The following is a 22,931-nucleotide window of genomic DNA, read 5'->3' as shown; positions in this document are numbered from 1 at the left end:
CGCACGATGCCCGTTCATTCGTTGTCGCAGTGTCTGCATGGTCTCACCAATGTACCACGCTTCAGGACATCCTTTCCTGCAGCGTATGAGGTAGACTGCATTGGTCGAGTCGCACGAGTATGTGCCGCGTACCTGGTGGGTGGTGTTTCCAGGTGTAATGGTGGTATCCATGTCGATGATCTGGCATGTCTTGCAGAGATTGCTCTGGCAGGGTTGTGTTGTGTTGTGGTCGCTGTTCTGAAGGCTGGGTAATTTGCTGCAAACAATGATTTGTTTGACGTTGCCCGGTTGTTTGAAGGCAAGTAGGACACTTCCCACACCCCGACTACTTGCCTTCAAACAACCGTGCGACAATCACCAGGCAGGAATGTTCCCTTCCAGTCGGGGAACACTTCAGCAGTCAAGGGCATTCAGCCTCTGATCTCCAGGTAAGCGTTCTCCAAGGCAGGCTTCAGGACACGCGACAACGCAGAATTGCCGAGCAAAAACTTATAGCTAAGTTCCGCTCGCATGAGTGCGGCCTCAACCAGGATCTTGGATTCATGTCGCATTACATTCATCCCCACCATCTGGCCTGGACTTGCAAAATCCTACCAACTGTCCTGGCTTGAGACAATTAGAACATAGAACATAGAACAGTACAGCACAGAACAGGCCCTTCGGCCCTCGATGTTGTGCCGAACAATGATCACCCTACTTAAACCCACGTAACCCGTATACCCGTAACCCAACAATCCCCCCCATTAACCTTACACTACGGGCAATTTAGCATGGTCAATCCACCTAACCCGCACATCTTTGGACTGTGGGAGGAAACCGGAGCACCCGGAGGAAACCCACGCACACACAGGGGAGGACGTGCAGACTCCACACAGACAGTCTTCACACCTCTTTAACCTGGGATCACCCCCTATCTCTGGATCTGTAATGATTTGATTACCTGCAAATGCTCGCATTCTAAGCAGTGTCTGGCATCTCTGACTTTGTCTATATAAATGTTTCTGGAACATACGGAACATACCTCTCCATTCACCTGAGGAAGGAGCTGCGCTCCGAAAGCTCATGTTTGAAACAAACCTGTTGGACTTTAACCTGGTGTTGTAAGACTTTTTACTAACTTTTTTTAGTTAGATGGTGGAATGTATCTATTCTGAAATACCTCCTGAAACGTCCGGCCACTGCATCTCTATTGATCGATCCCTTAGCCTCTGCTTTCATCCCTTCACAATAGTTCACAAAGAATTTTGGAAGCTGACCCCATTTGAATTGTGATGTCTGCTTCCGGGTGAGGCTGTTGGGGGAGGAGCCTCGCCCTGCTGCTGCTGACCTTCCTCCTCAAGCAGCTGAGCTGCCGCCATTTGCAGAGCAGCTCGGTGGAGGCAGCAGCACATCCCGAGCAGGAAGCCGCCGCAGAGCACGCAACCCACCGCCACCATGCTGTCTGCTCGCCTCGCAGCCGCCTTCGCCCGGTCTCTCCCCAGGCAGCGAGCCCATGTAAGCGATGCCGAAAGCGCAATCTCTTTGGAAGCGCGAGTCAGACAGTCCGCAGCCGCCTCCTCCGCCATTTTGGGAAGCCAGTTTGGTGGGGCCCAGAGTGACTTTGAGCAGAAACTGGACACGTTTGTTCGGGGAATCTATTTAATGATTATTATTTAACATGGGTGGGGCACTTGGTGCAAGAGGACCTAGCTGTATTTGTCGTAGGTGGAGATTTCTAACAGCCCCATGTGTGTCTAAGAGAGGTGCACTGCCAGAGTCCTGCTGAAGGTCAGGTCATTTCGTCTCCCCTGTACTTCACGACCACGTCTTCAGATGAATTGCAATACATTGATCATCAAACGTATCATTACAGATTTTATTAGTTTTTATAGTGTGTCTTATTTTGCATTCACGAGTTCCGTTTTTGTGGTTGGCTGAAATCCGTGAAGAGCATTGGAAAGGTTTTTCTTTTGAATTTAATGTAATGTTTGACAGTTGGGTTAGTAAAATGTTTAGCTTAATTCCTCGGTTGGTGTTGTATTTAGTGTTTATATTGAGCGACATTGAATTAACTCCGTGATCTTTGTATGTTCAGTTAAACAGAAGTATTCAGAATATAGTCTGCAAATGCTATAGTTAGCAACAATATTGTTAGGTTTTGTAGCCTTGTGTTAAATTAACACAATTGTACAGTAATATTTGGTTAGTCATTTACAGTTTTTAAATAAAGTGTATATCACCATGGGTCTTGTCTAGCAGTGGGTCACCTCTGTAAGTGTGTTTAATTGGGCAAGTGAAGGTCGAGACAGGTGGTTTTTACTTCTCACCCCTGCTAATTCTGAAATTGGGATTAGTGGGCAAATGTCTTTTTAAATTTATCCCATTTGTTGCTCAGTTGGTACCTTTTTTGAGCCAGAAGACTGGGTTGGCTGACAATTCAGTGCAGTACCAAGACAGTGGTGTTGAACTTTTGGAAGGGGGCCTCTTTTGGATGAAATGTTATATAGAAAATAGAAGCAGGAGGAGGCCATTTGGCCCTTTCAGCCTGCTCTGCCATTTATTATGATCATGGCCGATCATCAAGAACAATACCCTGATCCTGTTTTCCCACATATACCCATGGGTGGCATAGTGGTTAGCACTGTTGCTTCACAGCACCAGGGACCTGGGTTCGATTCTTAGCTTGGGTCACTGTCTGTGCAGAGTCTACGTTCTCCCTGTGTCTGCGTGGGTTACCGGAGCACCCGGAGGAAACCCACGCACACACGGGGAGGATGTGCAGACTCCACACAGACAGTGACCCAAGTCGAAATCGAACTTGGGACCCTGGAGCTGTGAAGCAATTGTGCTATCCACAGTGCTACCGTGCTGCCCTTAAGAAGTTGACCTACACTCCATTAATCTACCCTAATCCATGTACCTATCAAATAGCCGCTTGAAGGTCCCTAACGTTTCCGACTCAACTACTTCCACAGGCAGTGCATTCCATGTCCCCACTATTCTCTGGGTAAAGAACCTACTTCTGACATCCCCCCTATATCTTCCACCATTTATCGTAAATTTATGTCCCCTTGTAATGGTGTGTTCCACCCGGGGACAAAGTCTCTGACTGTCTATCTATTCCCCTGATCATCTTATAAACCTCCATCAAGTCGCCCCTCATCCTTCTCCGTTCTAATGAGAAAAGGCCTAGCACCCTCAACCTTTCCTCGTAAGACCTACTCTCCATTCCAGGCAACATCCTGGTAAATCTCCTTTGCACCTTTTCCAAAGCTTCCACATCCTTCCTAAAATGAGGTGACCAGAACTGCACACAGTACTCCAAATGTGGCCTGACCAAGGTTTTGTACAGCTGCATCATCACCTCACGACTCTTAAATTCAATCCCTCTGCTAATGAATGCTAGCACACCATAGGCCGCCTCCACAGCTCTATCCACTAGAGTGGCAACTTTCAAAGATCTATGAACATAGACCCCAAGATCTCTCTGCTCCTCCACATTGCCAAGAACCCTACCGTTAACCCTGTATTCCGCATTCATATTTGTCCTTCCAAAATGGACAACCTCACACTTGTCAGGGTTAAACTCCATCTGCCACTTCTCAGCCCAGCTCTGCATCCTATCTATGTCTCTTTGAAGCCGACAACAGCCCTCCTCACTATCCACAACTCCACCAATCTTCGTATCATCTGCAAATTTACTGACCCACCCTTCAACTCCCTCATCCAAGTCGTTAATGAAAATCACAAACAGCAGAGGACCCAGAACTGATCCCTGCGGTATGCCACTGGTAACTGGGCTCCAGGCTGAATATTTGCCATCCACCACCACTCTGTCTTCTATCGGTTAGCCAGTTCGTTATCCAACTGGCCAAATTTCCCACTATCCCATGCCTCCTTACTTTCTGCATAAGCCTACCATGGGGAACCTTATCAAATGCCTTACTAAAATCCATGTACACCACATCCACTGCTTTACCTTCATCCACATGCTTGGTCACCACCTCAAAGAAATCAATAAGACTTGTAAGGCAAGACCTACCCCTCACAAATCCGTGCTGACTATCCCATATCAAGCAGTGTATTTCCAGATGCTCAGAAATACTATCCCTCAGTACCCTTTCAATTACTTTGCCTACCACCGAAGTAAGACTAACTGGCCTGTAATTCCCAGGGTTATCCCAATTCCCTTTTTTGAACAGGGGCACGACATTCTCCACACTCTAATCCTCTGGTACCACCCCTGTTGACCGTAATGATGAAAAGATCATTGCCAACGGCTCTGCAATTTCATTTCTCGCCTCCCATAGAATCCTTGGATATATCCCGTTAGGCCCGGGGGACTTGTCTATCCTCAGGTTTTTCAAAATGCCCAACACATCTTCCTTCCTAACGAGTATCTCCTCGAGCTTACCAGTCTGTTTCACACTGTCCTCTCCAACAATATGGCCCCTCTCGTTTGTAAATACTGAAGAAAAATACTTGTTCAAGACCTCTCCTATCTCTTCAGACTCAATACACAACCTCCTGCTACTGTCCTTGATCGGACCTACCCTCGCTCTAGTCGTTCTCATATTTCTCACGTGTGTAAAAGGCCTTGGGGTTTTCCTTGATCCTACCCGCCAACGATTTTTCATGCCCTCTCTTAGCTCTCCTAATCCCTTTCTTCAGTTCCCTCCTGGCTACCTTGTATCCCTCCAGCGCCCTGAACCTTGTTTCCTCAGCCTTACATAAGTCTCCTTCTTCCTCTTAAGACATTCAACCTCTCTTGTCAACCATGGTTCCCTCACTCGACCATCTCTTCCCTGCCTGACAGGGACATACATATCACATATCAAAAACACGCAGTACCTGTTCCTTGAACAAGTTCCACATTTCACTTGTGTCCTTCCCTGACAGCCTATGTTCCCAACTTATGCACTTCAGTTCTTGTCTGACAGCATTGTATTTACCCTTCCCCCAATTGTAAACCTTGCCCTGTTGCACACACCTATCCCTCTCCATTACTAAAGTGAAAGTCACAGAATTGTGGTCTCTACCTCCAAAATGCTCCCCCACTAACAAATCTATCACCTGCCCTGGTTCATTACCAAGTACCAAATCCAATATGGCCTCCCCTCTGGTCGGACAATCTACATACTGTGTTAGAAAAGCTTCCTGGACACACTGCACAAACACTACCCCATCCAAACTATTTGATCTAAAGAGTTTCCACTCAATGTTTGGGAAGTTGAAGTCACCCATGACTACTACCCTGTGACTTCTGCACCTTTCCAAAATCTGTTTCCCAATCTGTTCCTCCACATCTCTGCTGCTATTGGGGGGCCTATAGAAAACTCCCAACAAGGTGACTGCTCCTTTCCTATTTCTGACTTCAACCCATATTACCTCAGTAGGCAGATCCCCCTCGAACTGCCTTTCAGCAGCTGTTATACTATCTCTAATTAACAATGCCACCCCCCACCTCTTTTACCATCCTCCCTAATCTTGTTGAAACATCTATAGCCAGGGACCTCCAACAACCATTTCTGCCCCTCTTCTATCCAAGTTTCCGTGATGGCCACCACATCGTAGTCCCAAGTACTGATCAATGCCTTAAGTTCACCCACCTTATTCCTGATGCTTCTTGCATTGAAGTATACACACTTCAACCCATCTCCTTGCCTGCAAGTACTCTCCTTTGTCAGTGTTACCTTCCCCACTGCATCACTACATGCTTTGGCGTCCTGTAATGTTACTGGACTAGCAATTCTGAGGCCCAACAGTGTTGTGGGAACATGGGTTCAAATTCCACAGGGCAGCTAGAGGAATTTAAAGTCAATCTGGAAAGAAAGAAAAGCTAAGCTAGCCTACATTCGGCCCATTGAGTCTACACTGGCCCCTGAAAGCGCACCCTATCTAAGCCCACATCCCCATCCTATCCCTTTAACCCAGCAATCCCACTGAAAGTTTGGACACTATGGTCAATTTAGCATGACGATTCCACCTAACCCGCGCATCTTTGGACTGTGGGAGGAAGCCAGAGCACCTGGAGGAAACCCACAAAAACAAGGGGAGAATGTGCCGACTTTGCAGACAGTGACCCAATCAAACCCGGGTCCCTGGCGCTGTGAAGCTACAGTGCTAACCACTGTGCTACCGTGCTGCCCAGTTTTTTCCAACATTTTCTGCTTTTATCCCACAGCAATGTGATTGACTTTTAACTGCCCTCCAAAATTGGCCTGCCTTGATGCCCACATCCCACGAAAAAATTGCTCTGAAGAAGAGGGAAGTTATCCCAGTTTTCTTGACCAACATTTATCCCTCACTCAACGTCACAAAGTATATCATCTGGTCCTCATCACGTTGCTGTTAGTGGGAAATTGCTGTTGTGTGGCTGCTGCATTTCTTACATTACAACAGTGGCTGTAAGAAGTATTCATTAGCTGTGAAGTGTTTTGTTCATCCTATGATCGTGATGGGTGCTATATAAATATCAATCGTCTTTTTTTAACCCAATGATTAAATCTCAGCATTTGACTGGGTTGATTAACTATTATCATTTTGATTGATGGATTATTTGAAGAGAAGCTTCACCTATGCTTTCGCAGATAGCTAGGCCATGTTGTTGCCTTGCATTTGCAAAAACCAAAAGGTCTAAATTCTTAAATTGAGATGTATGGTAACCTTTGTTTTTGAACCAGATCATCCACTGTAAAACTTGCCTACTGGTCCTGTCCTGCCCAAACACCAAAGCTGAATGTCTCTTAAGTTTACCAAAAGTAATTCAGCAGAGGTAGTCTGCACATTGAATATGAAAGCCACAAAATATTGTCGTTAATCCTGTTATGCTCTGTAAATGCTACTAAACTTATTGATATACTGGGTTTTTCTGGGGAAAATTGATTTATTTCTGTTTTATTCATTTGTAGGTGGCACGACATGCCCTTCCTGCAGTCTTTGTAAGCACCAAAAATCTTCACACTTCAAGGACATGGCTTCAAAAAACAGGTCAGCCTATAGAAAAAGATCTTGACCACTATTAGTAGACATTCATAATCCACTGTTTATCAGGGAAGATGATAGTGTGGACAATGAACTATTTTATTTTACTTGAATTTTGTCTTTGAGTTTACATTCCTTGACTGGCATCAGCCATATAATTAAGTGAAAGTTACTTGTGTGGGTATGATGGGAATGTGTTTCCTGTTGTGATATATGGTAAAACTGATAGAGCTGTAATTCCCTTGGTCTCGCAGGCCAAGTGATCATTAATGGTATCATACTGAGAAGTATGGATGAACAGGGGGATATTAGAATGTATGCCCAAAGTTCTCTATAAGATAGCTGGGCAGGTAAATAAGGTGACCAAGAAGGCACCTTTAATAGTTGAGGCAAAGAATATAAGAGCATGGACATTCTGCTAGAATTGTTTAAAACATGAGTAAGGTCACAGCTGAAGTACTGTGTGTAGTTCTGGTCGCTGTACTATGGGAAAGCTGTGGTTGCACTAGAGAGGGTACAGAAGAGATCTGCATGTTGCTTGGACTGGAGAATTTTAGTTATGAGGAAAGATTGGATAGGCTAGGATTGTTTTATTTGGGACAGAAGGGACTTGAAGACTTAATTGCAAAACTGATAGTCTAGATGGGGTGTATAGGTAAGCCCTTTGATTTAGGGATCTTTAACCAAGGGCATAAATTTGGGCTGTGGAGATTTAGGGAGAAATCTTTTCATCCAGCGGTTGATCCGGAACTCTGGGCGAGAGAGACAGAAACCCTCAAACATTTAAAAAGTACTTGGATGTGCTGTAATCACCAAGTGCAGGAAAGTGGGATTAGGCTGGATGGTTATTTGTTAACTGTCACAGACATAATGGGCCAAATGGTCTCCTTGTGTGGTAAATTTCTATGATTAGCTCAGTTTTAGGAGGCTGGTGGGCATATCATCACCTTGAAGCTATAAATTAGTTTATTCCTTTATTCTTTCATGGGATGTGAGCATCATTGACAAGGCCAATATATGCCCAACCTTAATATTCCATTCTGTGCCATCATATTAAATTTTCATATCCCTTGTCAATAGTGTTCTACAGTGATATTGATATAAGAATGTAGAAACCCATAGTGAGGCTTAATTTTTAATTGTTTCACTTACATTGGATGTGATTTGTCAGTCAGGAAACTTGATGGTTGGGATTTACTGAGCAATCCACTGCGTGTCTTATGGTAGAGGGAGGCGGCCCGCCATTGGCTGGCAGCGGGATCTTCTGGGTAGTCTATGGGGCTTTCCGTTGAATACACCCCTCGTCGCCGGGAAACCTGTTGTGGGGGTACGCTGTCAGTGGCGCCAGTAAAAGCTCCAGAATCACTATAGTTTCATAGCTCTGATGTTTTCCATTAGGTACTGCAGAGGTTTCCTCCATTCTGGAAGAACGTATCTTGGGAGCTGACACTTCTGCTGATCTGGAGGAGACTGGTCGTGTGCTATCAATCGGTGATGGTATTGCCCGTGTATATGGTCTCAGGAACGTGCAGGCAGAAGAAATGGTGGAATTCTCCTCTGGCCTGAAGGTAACTTAAGCACTAAAATGCTTTTGGTGGATTAATGGAAAGATGAACCAAAAGGAAACTAACTTGCATTTACACATGCAGCATCACCTATAATCATTAGGGTTTTCTTTCAAAATATGTTGGCCGCCAACAATTAGAAGGATAGCTTATTTTATTTTTTTTGTTCATGTGGAAATTGCACCTCCTGGACCACACTTAAACTTAAAAAATTAATTTACGGGTTGTGGGCGTCACTGGCTAGGCCAGCATTTATTGCCCATCCCTAGTTGCACTTCAAAATGTGATGGCACGCTGCCTTCTTGAACCGCTGCAGTCCTGAGGTTGGTACACCCACAGTGCTGTTGGGGAGGAAGGTCCAGGTATTTAACCCAGCAACTGAAGGAATGGTGATGTTTCCATGGCGAATGGCTTAGAGGGAAACTTCCAGGTGGGGGGTGTTCCCTGGTATCTGCAGCTCTTGTCCTTTTAGATGATGGGTGTCGTGGGTTTTGAAGATGCTGCCTAAGGAACCTTGATGAGTTCCTGCAGTGCGCCTTGTCGATGGTACACATGGCTGCCACTGTTCGTAGGTGGAGGAGGGATTAAATGTTTGTGGAATGGGGATAGCAATCAAGCAGGCTGCTTTGTACTGGATGGTGTTGAGCTTCTGTGTTGTTGGAGCTGCACTCGTCTAGGCAAGTGGAGTGTATTCCATTACACTCCTGGCTTGTGCCTAATAGGCAGTGGACAGGCTTTGGGGAATCAGGAGGTGAATTACTCGCTTTGCTGCAGGATTCCTAGTCTTTGACCTGCTCTGTCAGCCACAGCATCTATATGGCTTGTCCAATCCAATTCCTGGTTAATGGTAACCCCCAGGAAGTTAATAATGGGGCATTTAGCAGTGGCAATGCCATTGAATGCCAAGGGACAATGGTTAGATCCTCTCTTGTTGGAAATTCTCATTGCCTGGCACTTGTGTGGTGTGAATGTTACTTGCCACTTGTCAGCCCAAGCTGAAGCTAATGAGTTCAGTGTAATTGAGAATATCAATTTGATAATTCTACCCTCTGATTATATAGTCCCTGCTCCCTTTTCATAGAAACTATTTTGTCATCAGGTCCCAGGTTAGATTCCCAGAAGATGCTGAAATAACTGGTCTCAGACGGGATTGTGGTAGCAGTAGTATAATTGATTTCTGTATCATGCTTAGATAATTTAGCCAGTGTTCCTGTCGCAAGCCGTTATGCAGTAGCTCCTCCTATCGCATGTACTTGTGTAGATGTTCGATGAGGACAAAATTAGGCTCCAGTATAAGGCCCTTTTCGCTGAACTGTCTGCCAATGCTTGCTATCTAGGTTAAGGAATGACTACTTGGGCTAGATAGTGGAGAGCAGTCAGTAAGGTACAGTATCCCCAGAGAAGTCCATATTTTCAGAAGAGACATTTTTTTCCTTTTGAGAAAGCTGAAGTGGCATTGTATGCAAAGATACATACATTTCTGCAAGCAAAAGAAAAATCTGCACCAGGATCATTTCTAGCTATTCCTGTGTGTATCCTGGTAATTGGCTCGAAGCTGTATTAAGATCTATGTACAAACTAGTCATTTCTGCCTGTACTCCAGCCTGCTCATTTTAGTCAGAAGGCAGCGGGATTCTTATTGCTTTCTAACTTAGTTTATGGGTCTTTCAGGGAATGTCTCTGAACTTGGAACCTGACAATGTTGGTGTTGTCGTATTTGGTAATGACAAGCTAATTAAGGAAGGAGATGTTGTGAAGAGAACTGGCGCCATTGTGGATGTTCCTGTAGGAGAGGAGCTGCTTGGACGTGTTGTAGATGCTCTGGGTAATGCCATTGACGGAAAGGTAAGGATTGCACTTTGAAAAATTACTTTGGTTTTGTATTTAGCAGGATGACCCCTGATAGTACTAGTCTGACTATCTCGTTAAAATGATCACAGTAAAATATATGCTTTAACTCTTTATGCAGTGAACTGCATTTTGTTTTAATTTTGGGTAAAATATATATATTTTTGCTTGGATACATATTTTGCGGGAGCCCATTGTGTTTTTACAGTACAGAACTAGGCCATTTGCTCTATACAGGAGTTTATGTATTATGAGCGTCCATTTGCCAATCTTTATCTAATCCTATCTGCGTAGCATTCTGTTCCTTTATTTCACATGCTGATTTAGCTTCCCTTTTAATTTTCTCTTTTCTGGAGTTGTGATCTAGATTTGTAAAATTCTCACTCTGAGCTGAAAACAGCTCCCAAGTTCATCTGGCAAAACTTAACCTGCCCATGTTATTGGAGTGATCAAGTCACATTGCCTTTTCTCCTTTTTTGGATCCCTTTGCTTGTAGAAATTTGAATCCTCCTTCAGAAAGCTCAGGATTTTACCTTTCTCTAACAGGGTCCACTTGGAGCCAAGATCCGTAGACGTGTGGGGCTGAAAGCCCCTGGTATTATTCCTAGGATCTCAGTGCGAGAGCCCATGCAGACTGGCATTAAAGCTGTAGATAGTCTAGTGCCCATTGGCCGTGGCCAGCGAGAGCTTATCATTGGTGACCGACAGACTGGGTAAGAGCCTTGCATTGAAACAGCTTTAGTAAAGCTAGCTTCTGTGATGTAATTATAAACAAATAAAGTGAGACTAGTGTCCTGATTAGCAGTCTTGTTTCCCCTCGATGCTCTTTTGAAACATTAATTTTTCAATATTGTTTTGACAAGTGTTGCTTCCCCTCCACCCTACTCTTTACCCTTCTAATCTAGAGTCACGGAGATCACCTTTGTGCTACTGTTACCCTATCTGAAATGAGTTAAACTATCGTGGTGCAGTTAATGGACTTGAGATGTTTTAGATTTGTATGGCTTGGGCATCCCAATAAACCTGTTCTGACTCTGAAGTGATCTGTGTAATGTGTGTGATACAGGCGCCGGAATGTGGCGACTAGGGGCTTTTCACAGTAACGTCATTGAAGCCTACTTGTGACAATAAGCGATTATTATTATTCCTTCTGTTTGTTTCAGTAAAACTGGTATTGCCATTGATACCATCATCAATCAAAAGCGATTCAATGATGGCACTGATGAGAAGAAAAAGCTGTACTGTATCTATGTTGCCATTGGTCAGAAGAGGTCCACTGTGGCTCAGCTAGTTAAGAGGTTGACAGATGCAGGTGAGAGTTCATGTTGAGCAGTTAATCTTTGATGTGGCATGAATGCTACACTTTGCACTAGGCCTGGGTTGGGTGAGAAAATCATCCAGGATCCTATAGAAAATGGGGTTAAAAAAGTGTCATTGATCACAAATTGAGTTACAACTAGCATAAGTGTAATGCCTTCTACACTGATGTATATCCTTATTCTGAGTTGTCATGAGCCTAATTTTATTTGTGTTTCTGACTTCTAGATGCCATGAAATACACCATTGTGGTCTCTGCCACAGCCTCTGATGCTGCCCCACTGCAGTACCTGGCCCCATATTCTGGCTGCTCTATGGGAGAATATTTCCGGGACAATGGCAAGCATGCACTAATCATCTATGATGACTTGTCTAAACAGGTCAGTGCTGTCTTGTTCTCCGGAGTGGGTTTGCTTTGGATTCCTTGACTTTTTTTTAAACCTGAGATTTCTGGTCAGACATTTGTTTCCTGTTTTCCAAAAGATAGTTCTCTGGTCATGACAGAGCAGATTGCTTGCTGTTAATTTTCTGCCAGAAAGAACTGACTTTTAGCATACTATCCTTTTACCAAGGAGCCACTAGTGTGGAAAGAATTGCAAGTGCTGAAACTATTCTACGTCCTGGGTCTTGAGTCAGATCTTCGTTTGAATAGGCTGGATTTGAAATCCTTGTTTTTGGAATGCATCTTATTTTTTTGCCTATCTGGAAGGTTATTTGCTTGCTGAAACTTGGAACTATTTACTTGAAGTAGGAACTGTATTTTTTTTCATCTTTTCCCAAAGGCTTTTCATTTTGGTGGATTATGAAATTACCATAAGAGTTTGTCTCAAAGACGAGGCTGACGATAACCCCGGCTGATTTTATTCTCCCCTGCCTGACTGCCTTGACTAGTGGCACCAAATCCATTTGTAGTGCCATTATTGTATATTTTGACTAAACATAGGAAATAGCAGGAGTTGGTCATGCCCCTCGAGTAGTTAGTTCGGCACTGATCAAGAACCAAACTTGGGATCTCAATGGGAATATTTTTCTTGAGAGTTTCTGCTATTGGTCTTTTAATTGGTTCCAGCCTCTAGGTTCAGCTTTGGGATCCATACTGTGAATGGATTTTTTAAAACTGCTAGATTTTGAACAAAATTCAAATTCTCACTTTTTCATTGAGATTATGATTTTTGAAAAGGATATTTGGGAATGAATTTTACCCGTACACCTTTAAATTAGTTACATATCCATAATACCATCAACTCCAACATCCTGTTCCATTTTGCTACAGTGTAATAATTGTAATAGCCATTGTCTTGAGCTTGCTTAAATCTCTTTCAGGCTGTTGCCTACCGCCAGATGTCTCTGCTGCTGCGTCGTCCCCCAGGTAGAGAGGCCTACCCTGGTGATGTGTTCTACCTGCACTCGCGTCTGCTGGAGAGAGCAGCCAAAATGAATGATAACTTTGGTGGTGGCTCCCTCACTGCTCTTCCTGTCATTGAGACCCAGGCTGGTGATGTGTCTGCTTACATTCCAACCAATGTCATCTCCATCACTGATGGTCAAGTAAGTTGTAAAAGCACAAATTATTCTCTGCTGCTTTTGCAGATAATTTAAGCAGGTTGTCTTTGAATTATTTATGGAAAGAGGAACATGGATACATTCAGGAACTCTAATTGATCACTTTTCAGCAATACTTTATCCCTGTTTACAATTTAAGACTGGCCAGTTACAGTAAGCAACACTGGGTTTACACTTGACTTTGGGAGCCAATAGATTGTTGGTAGACGCAAGCCAGATGAAAATACATCAAAACCGCAAAATGGTATAAAGGACATGACCAATGATTTGAACTTCATTGGCGAATAAAACAATGCAGAATTTTATTGCATATCCATGCTGCAAAACTAATGTTGATAGTGCATTTGATCTGATGTGTAGCCTTGTAAGCAGAACTGTCTTGTCGTGCATTAAATTTCCTGTTTAATGTTTTATTGGCTTTCATGTAATTCCTTTGTTTCTTAGATCTTCTTGGAAACTGAACTGTTCTACAAGGGTATCCGCCCAGCTATCAATGTGGGTTTGTCTGTGTCACGTGTAGGATCTGCTGCCCAGACCAAAGCCATGAAACAGGTATTCAATGAAAAGCTTTTATCAGGTTTTTAAAATTCTTGTCTGACCCAATAGTCCGACACTGCTACCAGGACTTTGATTATTTGAATCCCACTCTGCTTTAGTGATTTTTATATTTATAATTGATATTTATCAATTTTGCAAACTCTAAAACATAGGCATGGCTGTTACTAAATGTTATTGAAACAGGAAGATTGAATGATATCCTAGAAGTCAAATTAGGGAACCTAAGACATTACATCGGACAAATTTTTATTTGTTTAATGAATAGCTAAGCGATACAGCCATGAAGGTCCCAGATTGCATGCTTAGTCTACTTTGCACACTGCAATTGATATCAATTAAATTTGATACAAAAATTAAACTGTCCACAACTGCTGGAAGTGCGAGTTGGGCGGTTGGCAAGGATAGCTCTGCCCCTATTTGAAATCCTGCTTTTTCACCCTACCCCATTCAGACTTGCTAGTCAACTAACCTGCTAGAATTCATGAATGGTTACATTGGGTGAGGCTAGAAAAGGATGTCTGTGCAACCAGTGTCTGCAAGAGTGCACATGAGTATGTTTGGATTTATTATTTCTTCACTATTGAGCAGTTTGAAGAAATGTTGAGTAATGAGTAACTATCGATTCTTGGTTTTTATGATTTATAGGTGGCTGGTACCATGAAGCTGGAGCTGGCTCAGTTCCGTGAGGTGGCAGCTTTTGCCCAGTTTGGCTCTGACTTGGATGCTGCCACACAACAATTGTTGAATCGTGGTGTTCGTTTGACAGAGCTGCTCAAACAAGGACAGTATGGTGAGTGTGATCCCATGTTGTAAAAGACGTGCATTTATTTAGAGCCATGACTACCGAGCGTCCCAACAGCATGCTCTCACTATTATAATGTAAAGAAATGGCCAGATTTCTCTTTTATTTCTTGTTCTATCATTAGTAAGACTGGTAGGGTGCACCATAAATAGGCCTGCAAATGCAATAAACAAATGATTATCTGCAAGTCCTAAGCATGTTTGCACATAAACTCTGACTGATTGTTATAGAACGCGTTATCCTGGTGGTACTTGGGTGCACATTATCAGCTCACTCTACACCTATCCGGATGTACCTTAGTATAACACTGAAGAATCATGTTTTATTACTTTCTAAAACGTGAGAAGCTTTTACAGCTAAAGGTCTGGCAAGTGTACAGAAAAATCTGAAACCCAAACCAAGAGGATAGTTAAAAGATTTGTGGGACCGATTATGGACAAAATGTTGTCCAGGCAAAGGTATGACAGGTACTGGGTCAGATTTTCCATCTACCTCTGCAATTGTTGTGGAAAGGAGATGCGAAGGATGGCAGATAGGAGACTGATCATCTAAAACCATGAAACCTGTTTGGTGTGAAGTATTGGAGTTGCATTCATCTGGTCAGGTGAAGAGTATTCCATCACACATCTGACGTATGCCTTGATGTATAGCGGTAGACAGGCTTTGGGAGTCAGTAGATGAGGCACTTACTACAGAATATTCAGCCTCCAACCTCTTGTAGCCATATTATTTGCAGCTGGCCTAGTTAAGTTTCTAGTCAGTGAGGATGTTGATATGGGGGATTCCAAAAATGCCCTTGGTTTCACTTCTTGTTGGAGGTGATGCCTGGCACTGTGTGGCTCAAATGTTATTTGCCATCTATCAGCGCACGTTTGAATGCTTATGTCTTGCTGCTTTAGCTTTAACTGAGGAGTCACAAATAGTTTTGAACATTGTGCAATCATCAGCGAACATCCTCTCTTATGGAGGGAAGGCTGTTAATAAAGCAGCTGAAGATGGTTGTGTCTAGGACATCACCCCCTTTGCTGATATTGGGCCAGTAATTGGCCAAAATGGATTTGTCCTGATTTTTGTGGGCAAGCCAGACCAGGACATTTTTCCACATTGTCCGGTAGATACCAGTATTATTGATATACAAGAACAGCGTGGCTAATTCTGAAGTACAAATATTCAGCGCTACAGGGGGAATGGGCATCTGTAATAGTGAGGACCTCAGGCCAGGATGGATCACTCGCCTGGCACTTCCGGCTGAAGATGGTTGCAAATACTTCAGCCTTGTATGTCTGTTGTGAATTAATGTCTTCTGTGTTGCCTTCCAGTTCCCATGGCTATTGAGGAGCAAGTGGCAGTTATTTACGCTGGTGTCAGAGGTCACTTGGATAAAATGGAGCCTAGCAAGATCACAAAGTTTGAACCTGCTTTCCTGGCCCACATGAAGAGTCAGCATCAGGATGTGTTGGAATCAATTAGGTAAGGAGGTCAATCTGAACGTTTGTCTCGTCACTCAAATTTCAATTTGTCATCTTATTCTGTCATTTTGGAACATCACTGAAAATTACTTTCAAGCCAAAAATTCACCCTGGATATGTTAAATATCATTCAAAAAGTATAGTTATAGGGCCTTCTTTCAAAGATCTGGTAACTTCAATTCATGTTGCGCATTGACCCTTTTAGAACATGCACCTTTTCCTTGTCCCTTGTGTTGTCTATTATGTTATCTCGAGCCAAGAAGCTAAGTGGCTTTCTTGCCAGTTTGCCTTCATTGTTCTGAAACTGGCCAGTAAAATCTGAAACTGGCCATGATAGTGCTGCCTTGCTCTATGATAGAGGGTTACAGAACAGGAGTTGTCAGTTCAGCCCACTTGTCTGTGATAGAAAAGGAAAATATTCAACAGCTCGGGCAGCATCTGGAGAGAGAAGCAGAGTTAACATTTCAGGTTGATGACCTTGCTAGCGGGGGAAAAATTGAATGTAATGAGACTTAAGCAAGTACAGAAGCAGAGCAAGATCAAAGAGAAAGAACATCTGGGGCAGAAAGCAGCAGAGATCAAATTGCAAAAGGGATGAGGCAAAAGAGGTTGGTAATGAACAAATAAGCAAAAGGAGGAGCTGTAAATGGCAATAGCAAAATCATTACTGAGCAGCGGTTATGATCGAGTTTTCAACAGGATTCGATATTTTGGAAAGGCAGAAAGAAAGGAAAAGCTCTGTTAATAAAAAATGAGATCTGTGCAAAAGCAAGAAACTATCTTGATTCAGAACATCAGTTTTTGGTTCGCACAGTGTGGCAGTGGTTAGCACAGGGGTGGGCAAACTTTTCCGTGCAAGGGCCACATTCAGAAATTCACAATTCACAAAGGGCCGCATAGTATATTAAGTAAAATAATTACTTCACCTGGTTATGATTCTGGGTGCCTCATATAGAACATAGAACAGTGCAGCACAGAACAGGCCCTTCGGCCCTCGACATTGTGCCGAGCAATGATCACCCTACTCAAGTCAACGTATCCACCCTATACCAGTAAGTAACCCAACAGCCCCCCCCATTAACCTTAAAAAAAGAAACTTTGTAAAAAAAAAAATTTTTTTTTTTTTTTTTTTAATGACTTGGTGGGCCGCAGAAATACCTTTGGCGGGCCGCATGCTGCCCGCGGGCCGTAGTTTGCCCACCCCTGGGTTAGCACATTCAATAAGGTGACACTTTAAAAGGTTCCTGCACAAGATATTCTCTTAATCTCCTACATGAGAAAATATCAGCCATGATTGAATGGCGGAGCAGACTCGATGGGCCAAGTGGTCTAATTCTGCTCCTATGTCCTGTGGTCTTATGACTGAAATCCCTCATTCCCTGCTCTCATTCTGGTAAATCTCTTCACCTCTCCAAGCTTAGTGTGGTGCCCAGAATGACACTTGGTACTCCAGCTGAAAGTGTCTTTAAAGGGCAAGCATAACTCCCTTGCTTTTGTAATCCCAAGTCTCTCTTTTATAAAGCCAAATATTTGTATGCCTTTTTTTACAGCCTATCTTGCCATGTATTCCTTTTTAAAGAACTTCAAAGAATTCAGTCAAGTTCATCACTTAACAAATCTGCTGATTTTTATCCAATACTTATCCAAGTGCCAATTGTAGTTGTGTCAAACATTCCCAACCACCAGTGTCAGGCTGATTGGCCTGTATTTGGCAGGATTATCCCCTTTTCACTACCATTTGCATCCCTTCATTCCTCTGACACCAGCCCCATACCGGATGTTGGAAAGTTGTGGCCAGAGCCTCTGGAATTTTACACCCTTGTTTCCCTCCGTAACCTTGGATCTGTTCCTTCTGGACTTGGCGACTTGAAAGGTTGGCAGTCCTCAAAAGTAAGGTTCCCCAACTTCATCTATTTTAATTTTTTTTAAAATATTTTTTATTCTCCTTTCTCACATCCCCCCCCCCCCCCCCCCAAATTCGGCAAACCCCAAACATTAGCCCGCATGTTCACATAAATAAATGACAAAAGGAAATCCGGAATCACCCATCAACACCCCCCGCAACGTTCACACACATCTTCTACTCCTTCAAAGAATCGGCTCATCCACGCCCTTGTGAGGAGCGCTCTGTATACCACCTTCTGCTGTATCAGCCCCAACCTCGCGCACAAGGTGAGGCGTTCACTCTCTGGAGCACCTCACACCAGAACCCCTCCTCCATATCCTCTCCTACTTCGCTTTCATCCCTCCCAGTGGTGCCTTCTCCTCTTCCAAAATAACCCCATAAACCGCTAACACTACCCCCTTCTCCAGTCACCCTGTCGTCAGCACCTCCTCCAGCAATGTGGAGGCCGGTACTCCAACCCATCTAGAAATTCCTGCATCTCATCTATTTTAATTCTGTCCAATATTGTTAGCTTGAGGTCACGTACCAACCAACTCGAGAGCAGCTGCTTCCCTACTGCCATCAGATTTTTGAATGGACCAACCTCGTATTAAGTTGATCTTTTATACTTTATCCTTTACATCTTGCTATAACTGTAACATTATATTCTGCAGAGTCTCCTTCCATATGCACGGTATGCATTGTTTGTACAGCATGCAAGAAACAAGACTTTTCACTGTAAACTAATACATGTGACAATAAAAATCAAATCAGTTGCCCTTTTGACTGCTACGTATGCAGCAGCCTCTTCTCTCGTGAAGGGTGCAAATACCTCGGTTATGGCCACTGCTGGTAGAAGAAAATACATTATTTTGATACAAGGCAATCTCCTTTTTGGGTTCCCAATCAGCCTCCTACTTTGACTACCTTTTTAATATTTACATGTTTATAAATTGTATTTGGGCGTCTTAAGAATAATAATCTTTATTGTCACAAGTAGGCTTCCATTAACACTGCAATGAAGTTACTGTGAAAAGCTGCTAGTTGCCACATTCCTGCGCCTGTCCGTGTACACTGAGAATTCAGAACATCCAACGATGTCTGATATACATTCCTACTACTTTGTCCTTCTGTTGAGATCTTTATATTTCCTGTTTTCAGTTTGGTTTTCTATTGTGAGCCTTACGAACATAGAAATAAGGAGGAGGAGTAGGCCATTCAGCCCATTGAACTATTAAATATGGTCATGGCTGCTCTGATAGTAACCTCAAATCTGCATCTTGCCTACTCCCAATAACCTAGCAACCCCACTCCCACCGCTTATCTAGAATCTAATAATCTTTTGTCACAAGTAGGCTTACTTTAACACTGCAATGAAGTTACTGTGAAAAGCCCCTAGTCGCCACATTCCAGCACCTGTTCGGGTACACTGAGGTAGAATTCAGAATGTCCAATTTGCCTAACAGCACGTCTTTCGGGACTTGTGGGAAGAAAACAGAGCACCCGGAGGAACCCATGCAGACACGGGGAGAACGTGCCGACTCCGCACAGACAGTGGCCCAAGTCGGGAATCGAACCTGGGACCCTGTGATGCAACAGTGCTAACCACTGCTAATGTGCCGTCCACCAAGCTGAAAAAATATTCAAAGACTGCTTCCACCACCTTTTCAGGAAGAGAGTTCCAAAGACCCCCAACCCTCTTGAGTTTTAAATGGTCGACCCTTTACTTTTAAACAATAACCCCTAGTTCAAGATTCTCCCATAAGAGGGAGCATACTGAAGCACAACCTCCCTACTTTTGTGTTCTATTCCCCTCGCAATGAATGATAACATTGTACCTTTCCTGATGGTTTGCCATAAGTCTCCCATTTTCTGTTTTTCATTTTATTCTCATATTTAGTCAACCAGAGATCTCTTTGAATACCCTCCTTTTTCCTCTGGAGGAATGAGACAACTCTGTACCTTAATCACATCCTATGTAAAACTTACCAATCAATCACTGATTCCAATCAAACAAAACCTTTTCAACTGAAGTTAGTTCTCCTTAGTTGAATATTTTTTGTTCCTTGTTCCGTACCTATTCTAAACCTTAAACTTCCCCAAATGCTCACTAATTGAAACATGCTCAACTTGGTTAACATCATTTCCCAAAATTAGATCCAATATTTCCTTCCTAGTCAGACTGGGGACACCCTGAAGAAAGCCCCTTTGATCCTTGTACAGTTATTAAAGTCTCCTGTATAGTTCTTGGTTTTATTTTTCTGGAAATTGGCCTGGAATTTCTACTTTTGGGTCTGTAGTGTGCAGCTGGTAATGTAATACCTCCTGTTCTTTGGCCGTAAGCAAATAGTTTTCCTTGACTTTGCTCCATTACATTACCTGGTATAAGTGCTAGAATTTTAATCAATACTTCCACCTTTTTGTGTCCTCCTCGACCTTTCTGGAATATCTGTAACCATCAACCACTTTTCAAGACAAGTCTGTTTTTGTCACCCGGCAACCTGTGCTGCCAACTCGGCAACCGTTTTTACAATTCTATATGTATTTATGCATAGTTTAAGATCATCTTTGACTGTCTTGTGTTTGTTTGACCCTTTCTATCCCTGAACTTTAAAAAAAAAAAAAAATTGATCTCTTTGTTGCAGGACTGAGGGCCAAATAAATACTGAAATGGAACCCAAGCTGAAGAAGATTGTTGTGGACTTCTTGTCCACCCTTGAGGTGTAAACCCACTCCTGTGTCTATCAACCTGTCTTGTGAATGTTTGGTTCCTCATCACATGAACTGTTGGAAAACAGTTTCTGCTTTTGTTTAAAATGTACAGAAGGTTTTTGCTTCAGAGAATAAAATGTTCCACTCGATATCTTGAGTTTGACTTTTCCTCCTGCATGTTAATTTACAGTGAAGAAAGTTAGTGCTGTGCTGATAAGACAATATTGGCAGAAACAATAGTAGTTTCTTTCTACTTAACCATTTTCTTTCTCATGTGAATTTATTGGAGGTGGTGTTAGCAACATGACACTTTTAATGTTAATCCCCATTTGAACACCGCTCTTTAATCCCCGTGCTTTTCACACTTGGCAAATTCAATTGCCTGTGCCAAATATGAAACCATGAGGAAAAACAAGCTGGAAATCTAAGCACGCTATATCCAGAGATACATTCTGTATGTCATTCTAACGTAGAGTATTTTTCTATCGGACAAAAATGGGTGCTCAGCCAAAGGAGGATGTATTGAGGTTGACTTGTCATTTTGATCACCAAACAGCAACAAGTGACCTGCCTTTTTTTTTTTGTTTATATCCAGCTTTCAATGGAAGCATAAACTGAGCAGGGTGTAAACGGTGGCTGACCAGTATGAGGTGCAGGGAGAGGATGTGGAGAAAAAGCTAAAAATCAGCCTCATTAAAATCAATGGGTTTAAGGAAGAGAGGAGCGATTGAGAGAATTTTCATGTAATGCCTTGCACAGCTGGTGTAGGAACAGATATATCAGATGTTTCGATGGGTAGATACCAAGTCTGAGCTTCATATGAACACTGGGTGCTTAAAAGTATTCTGGTCTATGACACTGCATTTGCCTAATGAGCTTATTTTGTAAAATGGCTCAAATAAGGACTCCAAAAGAAAAATTATCGTCCTCCGTATGATTCAGTATCAAACTACACACTAACTTGCACAACTTTCAGTGAGCTCTATTTCCGATGTAATGGTATATTTTCAGAAGTGACACTTTGAAAAACTGTTAACTATCATGGAATGGAATCCCTACACTGCAGCAGGTGGCCATTCAGCCCATCGAGTGCATCAGCCCGTGGAAAGAGCACCCTAAGCCAACGCCTCCACCTTATCCCAGTAACCGTACCTAACCTTTTGGACATGGGCAATTTATTATGGCCAATCCACCTAACCTCCACATCTTTGGACTGGGAGGAAACCGGAGCACCTGGAGGAAACCACGCAGACACGGGGCGAAAGTGCAAACTCCACACCGTCACCCGAGTCCAGTATTGAACCTAGGTCCCTGGAGCTGTGAGGCAGCAGTGCTAACCACTGAGCTATCGTGCTGGCCTAAATCAATGTACATACAGCAGAGGCTTGCTTGCAAGCAGTGATATTTAAATGCTCTTGAGACCCAGAAATCTGGTTAGATGCGAATACCTTCTCTGACATCAAATGCAATGAAATAATGATATCATGCGAGTTTGATGCACGTCAAACTCCTTTTACCTAATGCTCTCAGCAATCCTCCATGACCAAGGAGCCCAATATATCAGTGCAAAAGATGAGGCCGAAGTGTTCACAACAATATTCAACCAGAAGTGCCGAATAGATGACCGTCAGCCAATTCGATTCACTCCACATGATATCAAGAAACGGCTGAAGGCACTGGATACTGTAAAGGCTATGGGTCCTGACAATATTCTGGAAATAATACTGAAGACGTATGCTCCAGAACTTGCAGCACGCCCAGCCAAGTTGCTCCAATGCAGCTACAAAACTGGCATCTACCCGGCAATGTGGAAAATTGACCAGGTGTGTCCTATGCACAAGAAACGACATGTACAAACCAGCCAATTACCACTCCATCAGTCTACTCTCGAGTATCAGTAAAGTGATGGAAGGAGTCATCAATAATAACCTGCTCACAGGTGCTCGGTTTGACTTCTGTCAGGTTCACTCAGCTCCTGATCTGATTACAGCCTTAGTTCAAACATGGACAAAGAGCTAAACTCGGTCAGGTGAGAGTGACTGCCCCTCATATCAAGGTAGCATGTGGCTGAGTGTAACATCGCCGGGTAAAATCCTGGAACTCCCTAACAGCACTGGGTGTATCTACACTTCAGGGTCTGCAGCGGTTCAAGAAGACAGCTCATCACCACCTTCTGAAGGGCAGCGAGGTATGGGCAAATGCCAAGTCAATGATGTCCACATCGTGTAAATTAATTTATAAAAATCCAA

The 22,931-nt window shown here is 43.2% G+C and overlaps 1 protein-coding gene across 1 annotated transcript; it reads left to right on the top strand.

The window, feature by feature from the left end:
• The first annotated feature begins 1,293 nt into the window (after positions 1 to 1,293).
• On the top strand, positions 1,294 to 20,831 carry atp5fa1 (ATP synthase F1 subunit alpha). The gene is made up of 12 exons (XM_038793381.1): positions 1,294 to 1,494; positions 6,891 to 6,969; positions 8,362 to 8,531; positions 10,200 to 10,373; positions 10,923 to 11,089; positions 11,540 to 11,688; positions 11,922 to 12,073; positions 13,017 to 13,241; positions 13,701 to 13,808; positions 14,460 to 14,604; positions 15,936 to 16,086; positions 20,616 to 20,831. The coding sequence occupies exons 1-12, from the start codon at positions 1,435 to 1,437 to the stop codon at positions 20,695 to 20,697; spliced, it is 1,662 nt and encodes a 553-aa protein (XP_038649309.1). The 5' UTR covers positions 1,294 to 1,434; the 3' UTR covers positions 20,698 to 20,831.
• The last annotated feature ends 2,100 nt before the right edge of the window (positions 20,832 to 22,931 follow it).

This window comes from Scyliorhinus canicula, chromosome 3, assembly GCF_902713615.1.
Source record: "Scyliorhinus canicula chromosome 3, sScyCan1.1, whole genome shotgun sequence".
NCBI lineage: Eukaryota > Metazoa > Chordata > Chondrichthyes > Carcharhiniformes > Scyliorhinidae > Scyliorhinus > Scyliorhinus canicula.
Note: the sequence above shows the minus strand (reverse complement) of the source record. Positions and strands in the feature narration are given on the sequence as shown.